At 53.3% G+C, this 13,339-nt stretch overlaps 5 protein-coding genes across 5 annotated transcripts; 2 read left to right on the top strand and 3 right to left on the bottom strand.

Annotated features, from left to right (window-relative positions):
• Nucleotides 1-780: 780 nt before the first annotated feature.
• On the top strand, nt 781-3,421 carry DACRYDRAFT_107490 (Di-copper centre-containing protein; the record flags this gene model as incomplete). The annotated part of the gene is made up of 13 exons (XM_040768482.1): nt 781-823; nt 872-1,015; nt 1,069-1,102; nt 1,158-1,222; nt 1,275-1,321; nt 1,374-1,486; nt 1,534-1,800; nt 1,847-1,966; nt 2,016-2,136; nt 2,200-2,218; nt 2,270-2,398; nt 2,448-2,591; nt 2,640-3,421. The coding sequence occupies 13 exons, from the start codon at nt 781-783 to the stop codon at nt 3,419-3,421; spliced, it is 2,028 nt and encodes a 675-aa protein (XP_040628649.1).
• A 463-nt stretch (nt 3,422-3,884) lies between these two features.
• DACRYDRAFT_31991 (Dak kinase) lies at nt 3,885-4,919 on the bottom strand (the record flags this gene model as incomplete). The annotated part of the gene is made up of 1 exon (XM_040774355.1): nt 3,885-4,919. A coding segment is annotated over one exon (1,035 nt), but the record flags the coding sequence as incomplete, so codon positions are not given.
• Nucleotides 4,920-5,534: 615 nt separating this feature from the next.
• On the top strand, nt 5,535-6,887 carry DACRYDRAFT_116216 (aldolase). The gene is made up of 2 exons (XM_040770158.1): nt 5,535-6,357; nt 6,403-6,887. Exons 1-2 carry the CDS (start codon nt 5,595-5,597, stop codon nt 6,849-6,851), a joined length of 1,212 nt encoding a protein of 403 aa, XP_040628651.1. The 5' UTR covers nt 5,535-5,594; the 3' UTR covers nt 6,852-6,887.
• A 1,549-nt stretch (nt 6,888-8,436) lies between these two features.
• On the bottom strand, nt 8,437-9,038 carry DACRYDRAFT_22167 (uncharacterized protein). Its single transcript, XM_040772711.1, has 2 exons — nt 8,842-9,038; nt 8,437-8,794 (listed from the first exon to the last, which is right to left on the bottom strand). The coding sequence occupies exons 1-2, from the start codon at nt 8,845-8,847 to the stop codon at nt 8,618-8,620; spliced, it is 183 nt and encodes a 60-aa protein (XP_040628652.1). The 5' UTR covers nt 8,848-9,038; the 3' UTR covers nt 8,437-8,617.
• Nucleotides 9,039-12,384: 3,346 nt separating this feature from the next.
• Nucleotides 12,385-12,875, bottom strand: DACRYDRAFT_107494 (uncharacterized protein; the record flags this gene model as incomplete). The annotated part of the gene is made up of 2 exons (XM_040768483.1): nt 12,385-12,784; nt 12,835-12,875. The coding sequence occupies 2 exons, from the start codon at nt 12,873-12,875 to the stop codon at nt 12,385-12,387; spliced, it is 441 nt and encodes a 146-aa protein (XP_040628653.1).
• Between the last annotated feature and the right edge of the window lie 464 nt (nt 12,876-13,339).

Genomic DNA, 13,339 nt, shown 5'->3' on the forward strand with positions numbered 1-13,339 from the left:
TAGCTGTACCATGGGTGTACGGTATCTGCCGAGGTCAGCGATAAAGTCTAGCGCGAGCTATCTAAGCGCCATATTTGGGTTGGAGGCCACTGTCGATGTCGTACTTGACACTGACAAAGGGAAGCCAGTGAGATAGATGCCAGTGAATTCATGCTGCCAGCAATCAACGCCACTTGCGTGTGACATTTCCCCCCTGAAAGTCAAAGAAAGTTTCGCTGGATTATTACTAGTTCGCGCTTCGAAGGTGAATGAGGAAAGCTGTGGTGGGGAAGAACAGAGCGTGACACGCGACGCGTCCGCCAATTATTGTGACCCGTGTTCCGTGGATTGCTCCGGCCGCATACAACGACTTCTGTTCTCTTCACTCATCTGCACATTCTCAACACTAACGACTGTGCGACGAATGCATTTCCTTTCCGCTTGATATCATCTGCTATTTCTGTACATCAGGTCTCGGAAAATTGTCCGTGGATGCGTATGGATATGCGCCATGGTCCGACCTCCTTCCCAACCTTACGCGGTGCCACTTCCCCTGTCACCCCTGGACGAGGGTTCTCGGTTTCTGAGAAGAGGATAGCTCGCTACTTTTAGACATGCTCCATGATAACAGCGGCGGACAGAAAGAAGACATGATCAGCATTGTCATCTGTCTGCTGAGTGGGCGCTCTTCTCGTTTCCCGAGGTGCCTCCACATGAAAACTGGATTGTATAAAGTCAATGTCCTCCTGTGTCTTGGGTTCCAGCAGCTGTTACCCAAGCTCCGAACCTTGACTTACAAACATGTCTAAGGCTCCTCGTCCTTACGTCGTTACGGGAATGATCGGTATGTTTGAGAGCATGTATTCTAATTATTTGACTGATCCTGAGCTAGGTGAGGATGGGTCAGTGTACCCACGTCTTGAGATCCGCGATCTCATCATCAAGCATCCTGAGCAGTGGTCGCTATTTGTGCGATCACTGCTGCAGATCTCCAACCCGGAATATCAACCCAAGCCAGCCTCTTTCGTTGAAATTGGTGGGTGGTAGTTTTGTTACAATTGGTATAGATGGCTTATCTATATAATCTAGCTGGCATCCACGGAATGCCATACCAACGATGGGCGTGAGTGTTTCTTGTATGCACTACGTGACAGTGTTCCTCATGTGGTTATTTCCAGCGGAGATCCTGACTGCAAGACCGTGTACCGTCCTGGAACCAACGGAGGTTATTGTCGCCATAGTTGTAAGCCATATCTCGAGAAAACGTACATCCACATTGACAGCTATCCATGCAGCCGTATTGTTCGGACATTGGCATCGTCTGGCGGTCATGCTGATCGAAGTATGGCGCACTTCTGCTTCCTCATGGAAACCTATTACTGACCGTCCCACAGCAAGCCGTCGGCGAAGTTGCTGCAAAGATTGCGCTGGCGGATGAACTCGACCCCAAGACACTCCCAGACCAGAAAGGTCGCTGGACGCAGGCTGCCAAGGAACTACGTTTTCCGTACGTAATATTCAACGCGGTAATCAGCATGACACTGATTGCAGAAGGTTCTGGGACTGGCTTGACCCACGCACCCCGGAGGAAGGTTTCCCCCGCGTTGACGGTATATCTGTCTTCGAGGTTCCAACTGTCATGATTCAAACATCCCGCGGCGAGGAGGAGTTCAGCAACCCTCTGCGTTCCTATGACTTCGGGGAGACTTTGCCTGCCAGCTTCGAGGACAACATGGCCCTATGGCACCGGACTTACAGGTGGCCCCGTTATCCTGGCAGCGACTGGGCTAACCTGACCGAGGACTACGAGGGACTGCACAAGTGCGTATCAGTCTTGGCATCTGTTATTTTCTGACACGTTTCTCAGATGTCTGACTGGCACGGATCATCCCAATCAGGAGTTCAAGCCGACGAGCTACATGAGGGACAAGTTTGGCCAGCTTTTCAAACTTCCTCCGACTCATCCGGAAGCGGACTGGCCTTCTCTGTACGCCTCAAATGGTTCAGATTTACGATGTGCTCATGATTTCTACCAGTTGGGACGAATGGGCAGACTCCACTCCGCAGGAGAAGAGGCTCGACGGTGGCTTCTGCCTTGGGAACTTTGAGGAATGCCACCACAAGATCCATAACGACATTGGTGGCGACGGGCACATGGTAAGCTGTGTTCCCTTCCACCACGGTGCCTTGTACCCAATCCTGACGTGTCTTTTTACGTAGTCCACCCCCGATCAAGCCGGTTAGTTTACCCCCACATGTGAATATGGAGGGAGTTCTGATACATCTGCAGCATTCGAACCCTTGTTCTTCATACATCACAGCATGGTCGATCGTCTGGTTGCAATGTGGGAAGCCGTGTATCCCGACTACTGGATGGGGAAGGGCTGGTACGATAAGGAGGGGAAGCTACACTCATTCAGTGAGTGTCTTCTTTTCGGGGCAATTTCTGGATGCTGATATTACGTAAGTTGGTCCCAAGGGTACTCTTACTCAGGAAGAGGGGACAGCTGTTGATGAGGATACCCCTCTCTCTCCGTTCAAGAAGAATGAGACAGAATACTGGACAGCTAAGGATGCTCATTTTATTCACAGTGGCTCGGCCCTGAAGAAGTGTAAACCTGCTCTCCCACCTCAGGCGCAAATTCTGATATGTTCTCTAGACTTCACCTATGAGCCTGTTGGCCCCTTCAACTTTGACAAACCTATCGACCGCTCCAAGCAGCAGGACCTTATCGGCTTTATGCAGCAATACTTCAGCACGTCCAAGTTGGATTACACGTATGCTCCTTACGAGGGACCGCTTCCTTCTCTATTCACCCCTCCTGCTATGCCCGAATTCTTCCCTGCAACACATGAGCCATTGCAGAACTTTAGGCGTTGGATTCTATTCATCGAGGTTGTGGCGGATGCCTGGAACGGCTCCCACAACATCGAGATATTCCTGCACGACAAGCCCGAGATCGCTCCTGCGAACATTCCCATCACGTCAGTGACCGCCATCGCGCGTCAAAAGAAGACCAAGTGTGCGGGCTGTATCGAGCGCAAGAAACGGGGCGCAAACTACCTTCAAGGCATTGCCATTCTTCAACGTGACGTTATCATCCCCTTGATGAAGGTGAGCGGGATCGACTTTGCCAATGACAAGGACGCGAACGACAAGCTCTGCACCTATATCCAGTCCAGCTTGGGCGCGCGGTTCCAGCTTCCAGGCGGAGACATCCTCGCGGAGACGACCAACCTTCTCAGCTCGGAGGACCTGGCGAAGCTCCAGATGATGCCGGGGGAGAAAACTCCTCGTGTGCGCCTCTTCTCCGGCGCGGCGGTGGTGGCCAAGCCCGACTCGGGGCTCGAGCACAAGCCCTACTATTATTATGACTGGAAGGATCACGGGTTCTTCATGACCACAGAAAGCTGGAAGTGGAGACCCGAGAACTGGCACTAGGTGCATGACTTGACTTGATGCTGTGATTGTGATGTCATGTGGAATATGTAATTATGTTGGTGCCAGATCCGGTTCCACTCGGGTCTGTGCGATGCGAGCTCAACCTCGGAGTCAGGTTCAACCTTGACGATCGAGTTCAACCTCTGCCTCTTTGGCCTCTTGTGACTCTCTTGAATGTAGTGCATCATCTGCACATGTAATCGAATAATTGTGTGCGGTGACTTGTGAAAGGTTATGAACCTGGTATCAAGAATTGAACCACTTATGTTGTAAGTTATCCCGGGCCCAAGCTCTTTGGGGGGGGGGGTTCCGAAGGCTCTTGGATCCACCTGACTTGATAATTGGATGATTTCTCTTTCTCTTCAATTCAAAATACAAGTAAAGCCCCCGTTCAAAGCCCTCCACAGCGGTCCGAACACCTTCCTCCCTATCCACCTCCAACCTAGAACGCCCTAGCCCCTGCCCAGGCCGGGCAGTCTACCTCCGCATCCAACAATTCTAAGACGTTGACCTTGCCCTTCAGCTCCTGAGGGAGCGCGCGCTGCACCTCCGCGCTGTTGAGGAGTGTGAGACTTAATCCTGGCGAGTTGAGACTTGTGAGGAAGGCGCCGACGTATACCCTCCCTGGGCGAAGGCTGTAGTCTTTCTCCAGCTGAATGAGGACTTCGTGTGCGAAAGCGGAGAGCTCGAGGTTGCTTATCCCCCCTAGGTTGTTAACCAACAATACGGGTCCCTCCCCTCCCTGCAACCGCTTATCCCCCTCTTCCCAGCGCAAGAACCCGCGTTCCTCGTCCTCCCCCAAGAGGAGTGCCAGCATCTCCTTTGCTAATTCTTGCGCTCCTATCCCACCCCGAATGAGACGTACACCAGGCTCGTTGTGCATCCCCATCCCTACCTCTAGGTCGTCCCCTTCCAGCGGTTCCCAGGCAGACGCAGGCGTGTGCGGAAGATGACAGTGATCCAATCCAGTGCCGATCGTCCCCGTGCTAGCGTTCACCAGATCCCCTAACAGCTTCAACTCGGAGAGCGAGAGACCGGCAGAGGAAGCAGCACCGAGGATCTTGCTGGTAAGAATGATGCCTGCTAGCCCTCGCCGCCCGACTTTCTGCGACCGGGAACGGGGGACGGACACGTCGTCGCTTTCCACTACTGTCTCTACTTGCAGACCCGCAGCGCGCGCTTGCTCGGCTGCAATGCCGAAATGCAGGCAGTCACCAGTGTAGTTGTTGTGTAGCACCAGAACGCCTTTGCCGGGACATTGGACGGAAAGGAGGCGGATGGCGTCGAGTACCTGACGCGCGGAGGGGGAGGCGAACACTTCCCCGCTTACTGCTCCTGCTAGGAGGTTCGGGGCGACATATCCAGCTGCGAAGGGTTCGTGTCCTGATCCACCACCGCAGAGGACCGGGACGCCCTTCGGTGCTTGTTGGAGAAGGAGAGTCTTCGATGGCGTGTGGAGTGTTAGGTGCGGGTTGGTGAGGCAAAGAGCGCGGAGAGAAGGAATGATGAGCGAGGGATGAGACGACGGGTAGATATGCTTCGTTGACATGGTTTGTGAGATGGAGAGGAGAGGGAGATGAGCTATGTACTCACTCTGAAGTGTTGGCGAGGTTATTCCGAGAGTGGAGGCTGCGACGGCCCGTGGGATGGAGGTGGTCTACACTTGTAAGTTTTTACTCTTTGCATAAAGGGAATCTGTTTATCGATGTATATTGTTGCTTCTAGTAGCAGCTACTAAGTGAAGCAATAGATATTCGAGGTTTAATGATGAGCTGTCAATGCAATGAAGAGAGAGAGAAGGAACGGTAGAATGATAATACGAAGAATATCCGCGTCTCCGAGTGTGTTCCTTTCCGCATCGCCCACAAGGGTAATCCCTCTTTAGCTTCTCTCTATCTCTCCTCGACGTCGACGCCGTTGCCGCCGCCGTCGTCAACAAAGTATAATTCTTCCATCAAATATGATAATATAAGGATATGACAAACGTGCGCTGAAATTGTTATAGAACGCCTCGGGTGAACAGCCGACATTGGGGGTCCAGCACACAAGAGGTGGAGGCACCACACCTCCAACAGATTCGGCAACTCCGGTCCTTATATACCCCCAACATATTATCTTCATCTCTTCACTGTCAACAACCACCTCGACAACGGCGACGACGACAATAACGACGATGACTGCAGTGCCTACTCCAGGATACGGCTTCACCGCCGTCCCGCTCGACTTGGCAGCGCCTTCCCACGACCTCTTCCCTCATCATTCTCCCTCCACTGCACACCAGCTCATCGCTACCGCCCATGCGCTGGTTCACCCCCGTGGAAGGGGCATCTACGCGACCGACGAGACGCCGGATGGCATCCACGCCCGTCTCGCTGCTTCTGCCGCTCCAGGGCAGCTCAAGACCTTCACCGACGAGGAGCAGACAGCGCGTCGCAAGGCCTGGCGCGAGACGCTCTACTCTTCTCTCAACCCGCAGCATATCAGCGGTGTCATCCTCTACGCCGAGACGCTCCTGCAGTTCCAGCTCGCCCCCGTCCTCATCCAGCGCGGTATCATCCCCGGCGTGCGTGCAGATACTGACGGCTACCCCCTCCCCGGCTCCCCGCACGGTTCGGGCGAAGTAGGCACTCAGGGCCTGGACGACCTGTACGACCGCTGCGTCGCCTGGCGCGAGGCAGGTGCTCGATTCACCAAATGGCGTGCGCCTTTCCTCGTCAACGAGGCCGGTACGCTCCCCAGCCCGGCAGCTATCGAGGCTCAGGCTGGCGCGCTTGCTCGTTTTGCCTCTATCTCCCAGTCCGCAGGCCTGGTGCCCATCGTTGAGCCCGATCTCGACTTCTCGGGCGATGCATCTATCCAGACGTCCGTCGACGCTCATGTCAAGGTCATCAGCGCGATCTACGCCAAGCTGGCTATCTACGGCGTCCTCCTTGAGGGTGAGTCACAACCTCTCATTCACAAAGCATACTAACGCAACCCAGGAACGCTCCTCAAGCCCTCCTTCCCCCAGCCTGGCGCTAAGTTCGCCGGCCCCAAGCCCACCCCTGCAACCATCGCAGCAGCCACCGTGACCGTCCTGGCGCGCACCGTCCCCCCGGCCGTGGGTGGCATCGTCTTCCTCTCCGGTGGTCTCTCGGACAGCGACAGCACGCTCTACCTCGACGCAGTCAACAAGATCGTCTCTGCTGGCCCGGCTAAGGAGCCCGTCGCAGCTACCGCTGCCGAGGCTCTGGCGAACAGCAAGGACGTCGAGGCCGCTGTCTTGCGGACGATGGCGAGCCGTCTCCCTCCCCTGACGTTCAGCTTCGGTAGAGGGCTGCAAGGGGACGCGATGATTAAGTGGGTTGCGGGGGATAAGGAGGGCGCACAGCAGGCGTTTGCGAAGCGGGCCGAGGAGTGCTCGAAGGCTGCTACGGGCACGCTGCATTAGACTGCCCCGAGGGCGGAGAGATAAATAATAGAACGCAATGGATTTGTTGCATATGACAGAGTATGGGTGGTGGTGTACAGAGAAGAAAGGAGCAAAGTTGCTATTGTGGAAGACTTACAGATGGGAAAGGCGCCTGGAGCGGTTGGGAAGAAAGTCTCCCGAACCACTGACCCTAATATTTCAGCTTCTTTCTCTACATCCCACCTCGCTCGAAGTCCTGACCTCATTCTCACACAGTACAAGCGCTTGAGGAATCGGTATACTTCAAATATGCCATAGCGATTGACGACAAAGATGCGCCAGCAGGGTGCATTGAAGTTTGGCCGCAATGGCCAACCGACTCGCAGGGCGTCCGCACGGTCTCCAACGATGTCCCCACGAACCACAGCACACATATCAAGACCTCAGCAACATTCGCAGCTTGCGCATTAGCTTGTGATCCTTACGACTGGAAACCATCCATCCGCTTGGATGGCATTGTCTGCGACGCAATAATGGGACGATCGACTTGCAAATGCGCTTAACCTCTACCCCTCGAGGAACGGAGGAAGTTGTCGCTCCTGCGTTGGATCCTTTTCGGAGCAATGCAGAAGACACGCCCTGAAGATTAGTATGGAGACTGCAACAGCACCGAGGAAAGGAGTGCGGGAGATATGAGCAAGTCGCGCCTCTGCTCTGTTTGACAGGCACGGAGGACGGGCTCGAAGTCGTGGTCCGTCGTTCTCTTCAACCCTGCAAACCTCGAGCTAACACAAATGACTATCAGAAGATGCTGATTGCATTTATTCCTTCGATGAGAAGTCGGCAAATATCTCCGCCGCAGTTCCGTCGTGCGATTTTTTGCCGTTACAGAATTACCCGGGCCGGACGATGTTTGAAGGGACAGCGATTGCTCATATGCAACACCGGCATTGGGATACTGCGGAAGGTTGTCTTTCGTATGTACCTTCCGCATACCGTCAGGTCATATACTTATGGTTCACAGCAAACGTATCAGAAACAATCCAGAACGTCGTCTGGGCTCAGCGTGTCCGCAAGGACCAATTCAATACACCTCGAGTCACCAACCAAAACTTTACAGCGAGTTCAACTTCTGTCAATAACTACTTCGTTAGTAGCATGGATATGCTCCGCCTCGGTCTCAGCTCTAGGTCTCCAGTTCGCAAGTGACCATCGCGAACCTGACGTAGTCCACCTCAACGCCCCCCCCCCCTGCCACACTCCAGCACCAAGCTGCGAGTTGCAACCCGTTACGATGGACTGGAACGCGCTGTAGCATGTCGACTGGTTGAAAGCTCCGGGGGCGCCTACGCCGAGTTCGTAGAAGCTGTACCCATCGACAATCCACCCTTGGTCGCCATAAGACTGGATATAGCAAGGCTCACTGCTGCCGGTAACGCATGGACTGACGCCGCAGTAGGCATCGATCAGTGCTTCGAGTTGGCTTGTCGTTGCCAACGTGGATCCGGCCGGACAAGACCCAGAAGCAATCGTGGTAGCACAACTGACTTGCCCGAGGACCCTGGTCGGGATCGCGAGAGCAAGGAGAAAGTACAGGCTCAAGATCATGATCTGGAGACAACATCAACATGGCAAAGAGAGGACCGTCGGCAACTGAACGTAATTGGTCACGAGGAAGTGCAGTTGTCTTTGCAACCAACTGGATGGGTGGGTGTTGGTATCCGAAGGATGCGATGAAGCGGTGTCCTTGGTGCCTGTTCCGAGTTCGGGTCCAAATTAAAGTGCATGTTTAAGTACAAGAGGACTCAGAACGAAGCAGTCTGGGAAGCCCTGAGGCACGGGATTGAGAAGACCGGAATTATCTCCACCGCAATTCCGTCCTGCATTTTCCCCATTTGCTTCTTCTCTAGGCGCTCGGCGTATGCGACGCCGGTATTCTGATGCAGGATTCGGTGGAATCGTATTACGGTAAGATATCTCTTGTATGTATCTACCGCATACCGTCAGATCACATGTTCACGGTTCACAGCAACATATCAGAAGTAATACCGGATCGTCTACCAATTCAATGCGCCTCGAGTCGCGAACCGAAACTTTACAGCGAGTTCAAGTTCTGTCGATACCTATTTCGTCGGTGGAACGAATATACTTTCCCCCAGTCTCAACTCTGATTCTCCAGTTCACAAGTCACTATGGCGAAGTCCACGTAGTCCACCTCAACAATCCCCCGCTGCCACACTCCAGCACCAAGCTGCGAGTTGCACCCCGTTACGATGGACTGGAAAGTGCTGTAGCATGCCGACTGGTTGAAGGCACAGGGCTGCCTACGCCGAGTTCATAGAAGCTGTAGCCGTCGACAATCCCCCCTTTGCCGCCGTAAGACTGGATGTAACACGGCTCGGTGCTGTCGATAATGCACGGACTGCCACCGCAGTAGGCGTCGATCAGTGCTTCGCGTTGGCTCGTCGTGGCCAACGTAGATCCGGCCGGGCAAGACGGCCACCCGTAAGCGATGGTGGTAGCGCAGTTAATTTGCCCGAGGACCATGGTCGGGATCCCCAGAGCAAGGAGATAATAGAAGCTCAACATCGTCATCTGCAGACAACATCAACATCACAAAGAGAGCACCGTCAGCAACTCGACTTACTCGGTCACAGGAGCAAGCGTGATTATCTTTGCAACCCACTTGGTGAGTCGGTGTCCGAAGGATGCGAAGCGGTGTCCTTGGTGCCTGTCACAAGTCCGGGCCAAAGTGTAAGCTTGAGTACCAGAGGATGCAGAACGAAGAGGTCTGCGAAGGTTCGAGGCACGGGATTCCTAATCTTCTGATTAGATCATCATTGCCAACTTTCGACAGCTCACGTTGCCCCGCCCATCAAAGCGGGTCATTTCTCATCCCACCGCAAGCACGCCGCCCGTTTGTCATAATTCCCACGAGTGATTGACTGCTTCGAATATTGGCTTCCATTGCCGTTGGAAGAGAGGTGGTCTTCATAATCACTCCATCTTCTGTCGTGTTATCGGACATCGGTGTTTATCGTCACAGACAAATCTCACTGACAGCCAAGCGTCTGAAGGAGGATATCGCAGCACCGTAGCCCAGCGTGAGCAGGGCCGAGGACGGGGACGTTCACGCGTCTATTACTCACGTCAGGTTGTAGACTTGAATGACGACCGCAGGACCGCCCTGAGGAAATCGTGTAACATGGGTAGTTCTAACCAGGCGGGAACTTCATTTGGCCCACCTAAATAACATATTCGGAAGGAATTTGACCAGACAGAGAGAGGAAACGTCTTTACATAAGGTCTCGAAGCTTCTGGTGAAAGCACTCTCTTTTTAGCAAGTGCGCAGGTGAGAACCGTGAAGATCACCCCCTCGACCTCGGTACTTCCCCACTCCCACAAGTCTCCCAACTCCGAGTTGCATTCGGTGACGATGGATTGGAGTGTTTCGTAGCAGGTGGATTGACTGTAGCTGCCAGGAGGGCTGCCCCCTACCTCGTAGTAGCTCTGCCCATCCGAAGTGCGAGCGGTGATGTCTCCGATGCCTTCGTAGCATGGCAATCCACCGTTTGCTGTGCAAGGAGTGTTGCTGTTCGAGCAGTATTCATCGATCAGAGCCTCCAGCTGGCTCGTCGTCGCGACAGCATAGGGGCAGGATGGATAACCATCGACCATAAATGGTGTGCACGTGAACTGGCCCCAAACCATAACTGGGACCATCAGCAGGAAAGCCGCGCGGAAAAACATCTTGCTCGAACTAGCCTTCGTTGTCAGTAGCGTGTTGAAGTGTTCTTGTAGGCGACGTACTTGTCGAAACGCGTGCAAATATACCAATGAGGTCGAACTCTGCAGCTTCAATGTCAATCGTTCATTGCCTCGCGTCCTTTATGCACTCAACGAGTCGGTGTTCCTTGATGGGAGTACTAAGTCCGATGTTCCGCCATCAGGAAGTCGTCGGCCTTCAGGCACTTTTGGAGGGAGATCGACCAAATGCAGGTTAGAACTTGAGCGTGTGTTGGACAGTATTCTCCCTATGATCAGACATCCTAGCTTTTGGGAATGACGCCGATCGCAATTCCCAGCTTGCTTTGGCGCACATAGGACCAAATTCACATCCAGCACAGGAGATGAAGCAGTTTCGTCGATCGTCAGAGAGAAAGAAAAGACAACTGCCAGCACGAAGTGCTAGAATTCTTATTACAAAAAACACTGGCTGATATCCAAATCTCAAGCAATATCACAAGGAGTAATGGAATAGGTAATGCCGCCGGTCTCATAAACAGCCGTCGCCCAGAAGCCCGTGGCGTCGCACACGGTGATGATGTTGTTCAACGCCGCTGTGCAGGAAGCATCGGAAGCCACGCCGGGCGGGTTAGCTGTGACTTGATAGACTCCTCCATCGGGGAGGGTAGCCTCGAGGTCTTCCTGACTGCTCGCGCACAGTTCGGAGATGAGGCTTTCCAGCTGGGCTGTAGTCGGTAGCTCGTGGAAGCAGGAAGTTGCTCCAAGGGTCGAACACGTGACGCTTTGAGCAGACACCACCTTCAAGACGGGAAGTAGGAGGGAGCCGATGAAAATGCTGGAAGACATGGTGCAGCTGCAATCGATTCAGTATTGCTCTTTCTTCCTTTGTCTCTACGACGCACCAATGGGTCAACTGACTGAGTCGGTTGACTCTACTCAGCAGAATAGCTACAGTCTTTTATAGTCCAGGCATCGGGTTTGACTTGCACAGGAGAGGCCAAGCGGCTGACAAAGCACAATATTCAAAACGAGTAGGACACAGTGCATCCGGGCATTCTATCCTTGTAGTCCAGATGGTCCTGACTGTATGATGGTTGCAATCTCGCAGAAATGAGAATCTCCAAGCAGCAAGTTCATGAGTTCTCCCGCCGGCGCGTATATGCCCCTATCTTGTGCATCTGTATCCATCGGAACACACCTCGGAGCACTAAGCCAATTCTACCCGTACCGACCAGAAGGTGGATCACGAGTCAAGGGTAGACCTCAGAATATGATGGTACAGATAGAATTGATCAGTAAAGTCCAGACTGGGGGCTAAGCAGCGGTAAAGGTTTGTCATTCAATATCGGGCAGAAGGGAGGGTGCAGAGAGGTCGAGATGGGCACGGTCGTCGCGAAGTCGTGTCAACAAAGTGAGCGCGTGCTCAGGGTCACGTGTGAAAATTCATCTATTCTTTGCGCCCCCCAGGAACGAGAATTCTGCAATTTACTGGCTTCGTCAATAAGAAGCAGGGTTGATACTCCGAATTTGGATGTTTCTGTGCAGACGTCGGCTTTTGTATTCCGAGGGCGTTCATTTCGGTTCATTGTCAGGCACTTGGCCCGCTGAGCAAACTCTCACGTTTTGGTATTCAATTGCCCATCAAGCGAGGCCAGTTTTCGACTGGCGGACAATTCGACGGCATTTGCGAGTATGTCAAGCACTCAAGCACTCCTGTGCACCGCTCTCATGAAAACAACTCGAATAAACTTGACAAGCACTGGGCGCTTGACTTCTTAATTACTCAGCCGATTAAATGACAAGACATCCGCTATCCTCTCATACTTTATGCCAGCTCGCAAGGAGTGACCGAGAAGGTCACGCCGCCTGTTTCGTATACGCCAGTGATCCAGAAATCGCTCGTTGCATCACATTCGGTGATGATATAGTTCAGGGCGCTGTTGCACGTCGCCTGAGAGAACCCACCGGGCCTGTCGCTTGTGACTTGATAATAACCTTCAACCGGCAGCGTAGCCTCGAGGTCTTCATAGTATTCATAGTACGGATATCCGCCGTTATCACCGCAGAATTCGGAAATGAGGTTTTGGAGGTCGTCAAGAGTCGGCGGTGTACACGGACACGCCGTGGCGCCGTAAGTGATGCATTGCACATCCTGAGCAAGAGCCATGCGAGCAAAAGCGAAGGCGATTGACGTGACGACAAGAGCAGAAAACATGGCTCTGGATCTGAATTGTTATTGGTAAGGCTCAATCTTTATATCACGGCCACGACAAACGTACTGAATGTCAATTGCGGCGGTGCGTCTGCCTTGACCATGGTGGACTGCTGTCCCGCTTTATAGCTCGCCTCGAACTGTGTTTCTCATTTCATCGCTCCATTGAGCGGTTACAGTTGTGCGGGCTTCCATCTCGAAAAGATTTCTTATTCCCCCGCGTGAGTCCTATGAGCATTGCAAGTGAGAATCCATAAGAGACTGTGAGATTGCCAGACAGGAATGAGTGATCACTTGTCATGATCGTCCCGAATTTCTCCATCAGGAAGTCAGTAGATTCGCAGAACCTTCACGAAATATGGTTGGTCAGCCGGGTCGGGCAGAAGTTCGTTTTGAATTGAACCGGACGGTCTCGCGGCGTCTGCAGACGTCATTAGAACATCCGCATAATCACCGGCAATAGCTTTCGCGCTGATACTCGTGTCGTTGTGGTCTCGCTAATGGATGAGCTTCAGGATAGTTGGTGTGGTGACTGATGGAACGGCCGGGGTGACACGTCCGGATCTTG

This window comes from Dacryopinax primogenitus (genome assembly GCF_000292625.1).
Source record: "Dacryopinax primogenitus strain DJM-731 SS1 chromosome Unknown DACRYscaffold_9, whole genome shotgun sequence".
NCBI classification, from domain to species: Eukaryota; Fungi; Basidiomycota; class Dacrymycetes; order Dacrymycetales; family Dacrymycetaceae; genus Dacryopinax; species Dacryopinax primogenitus.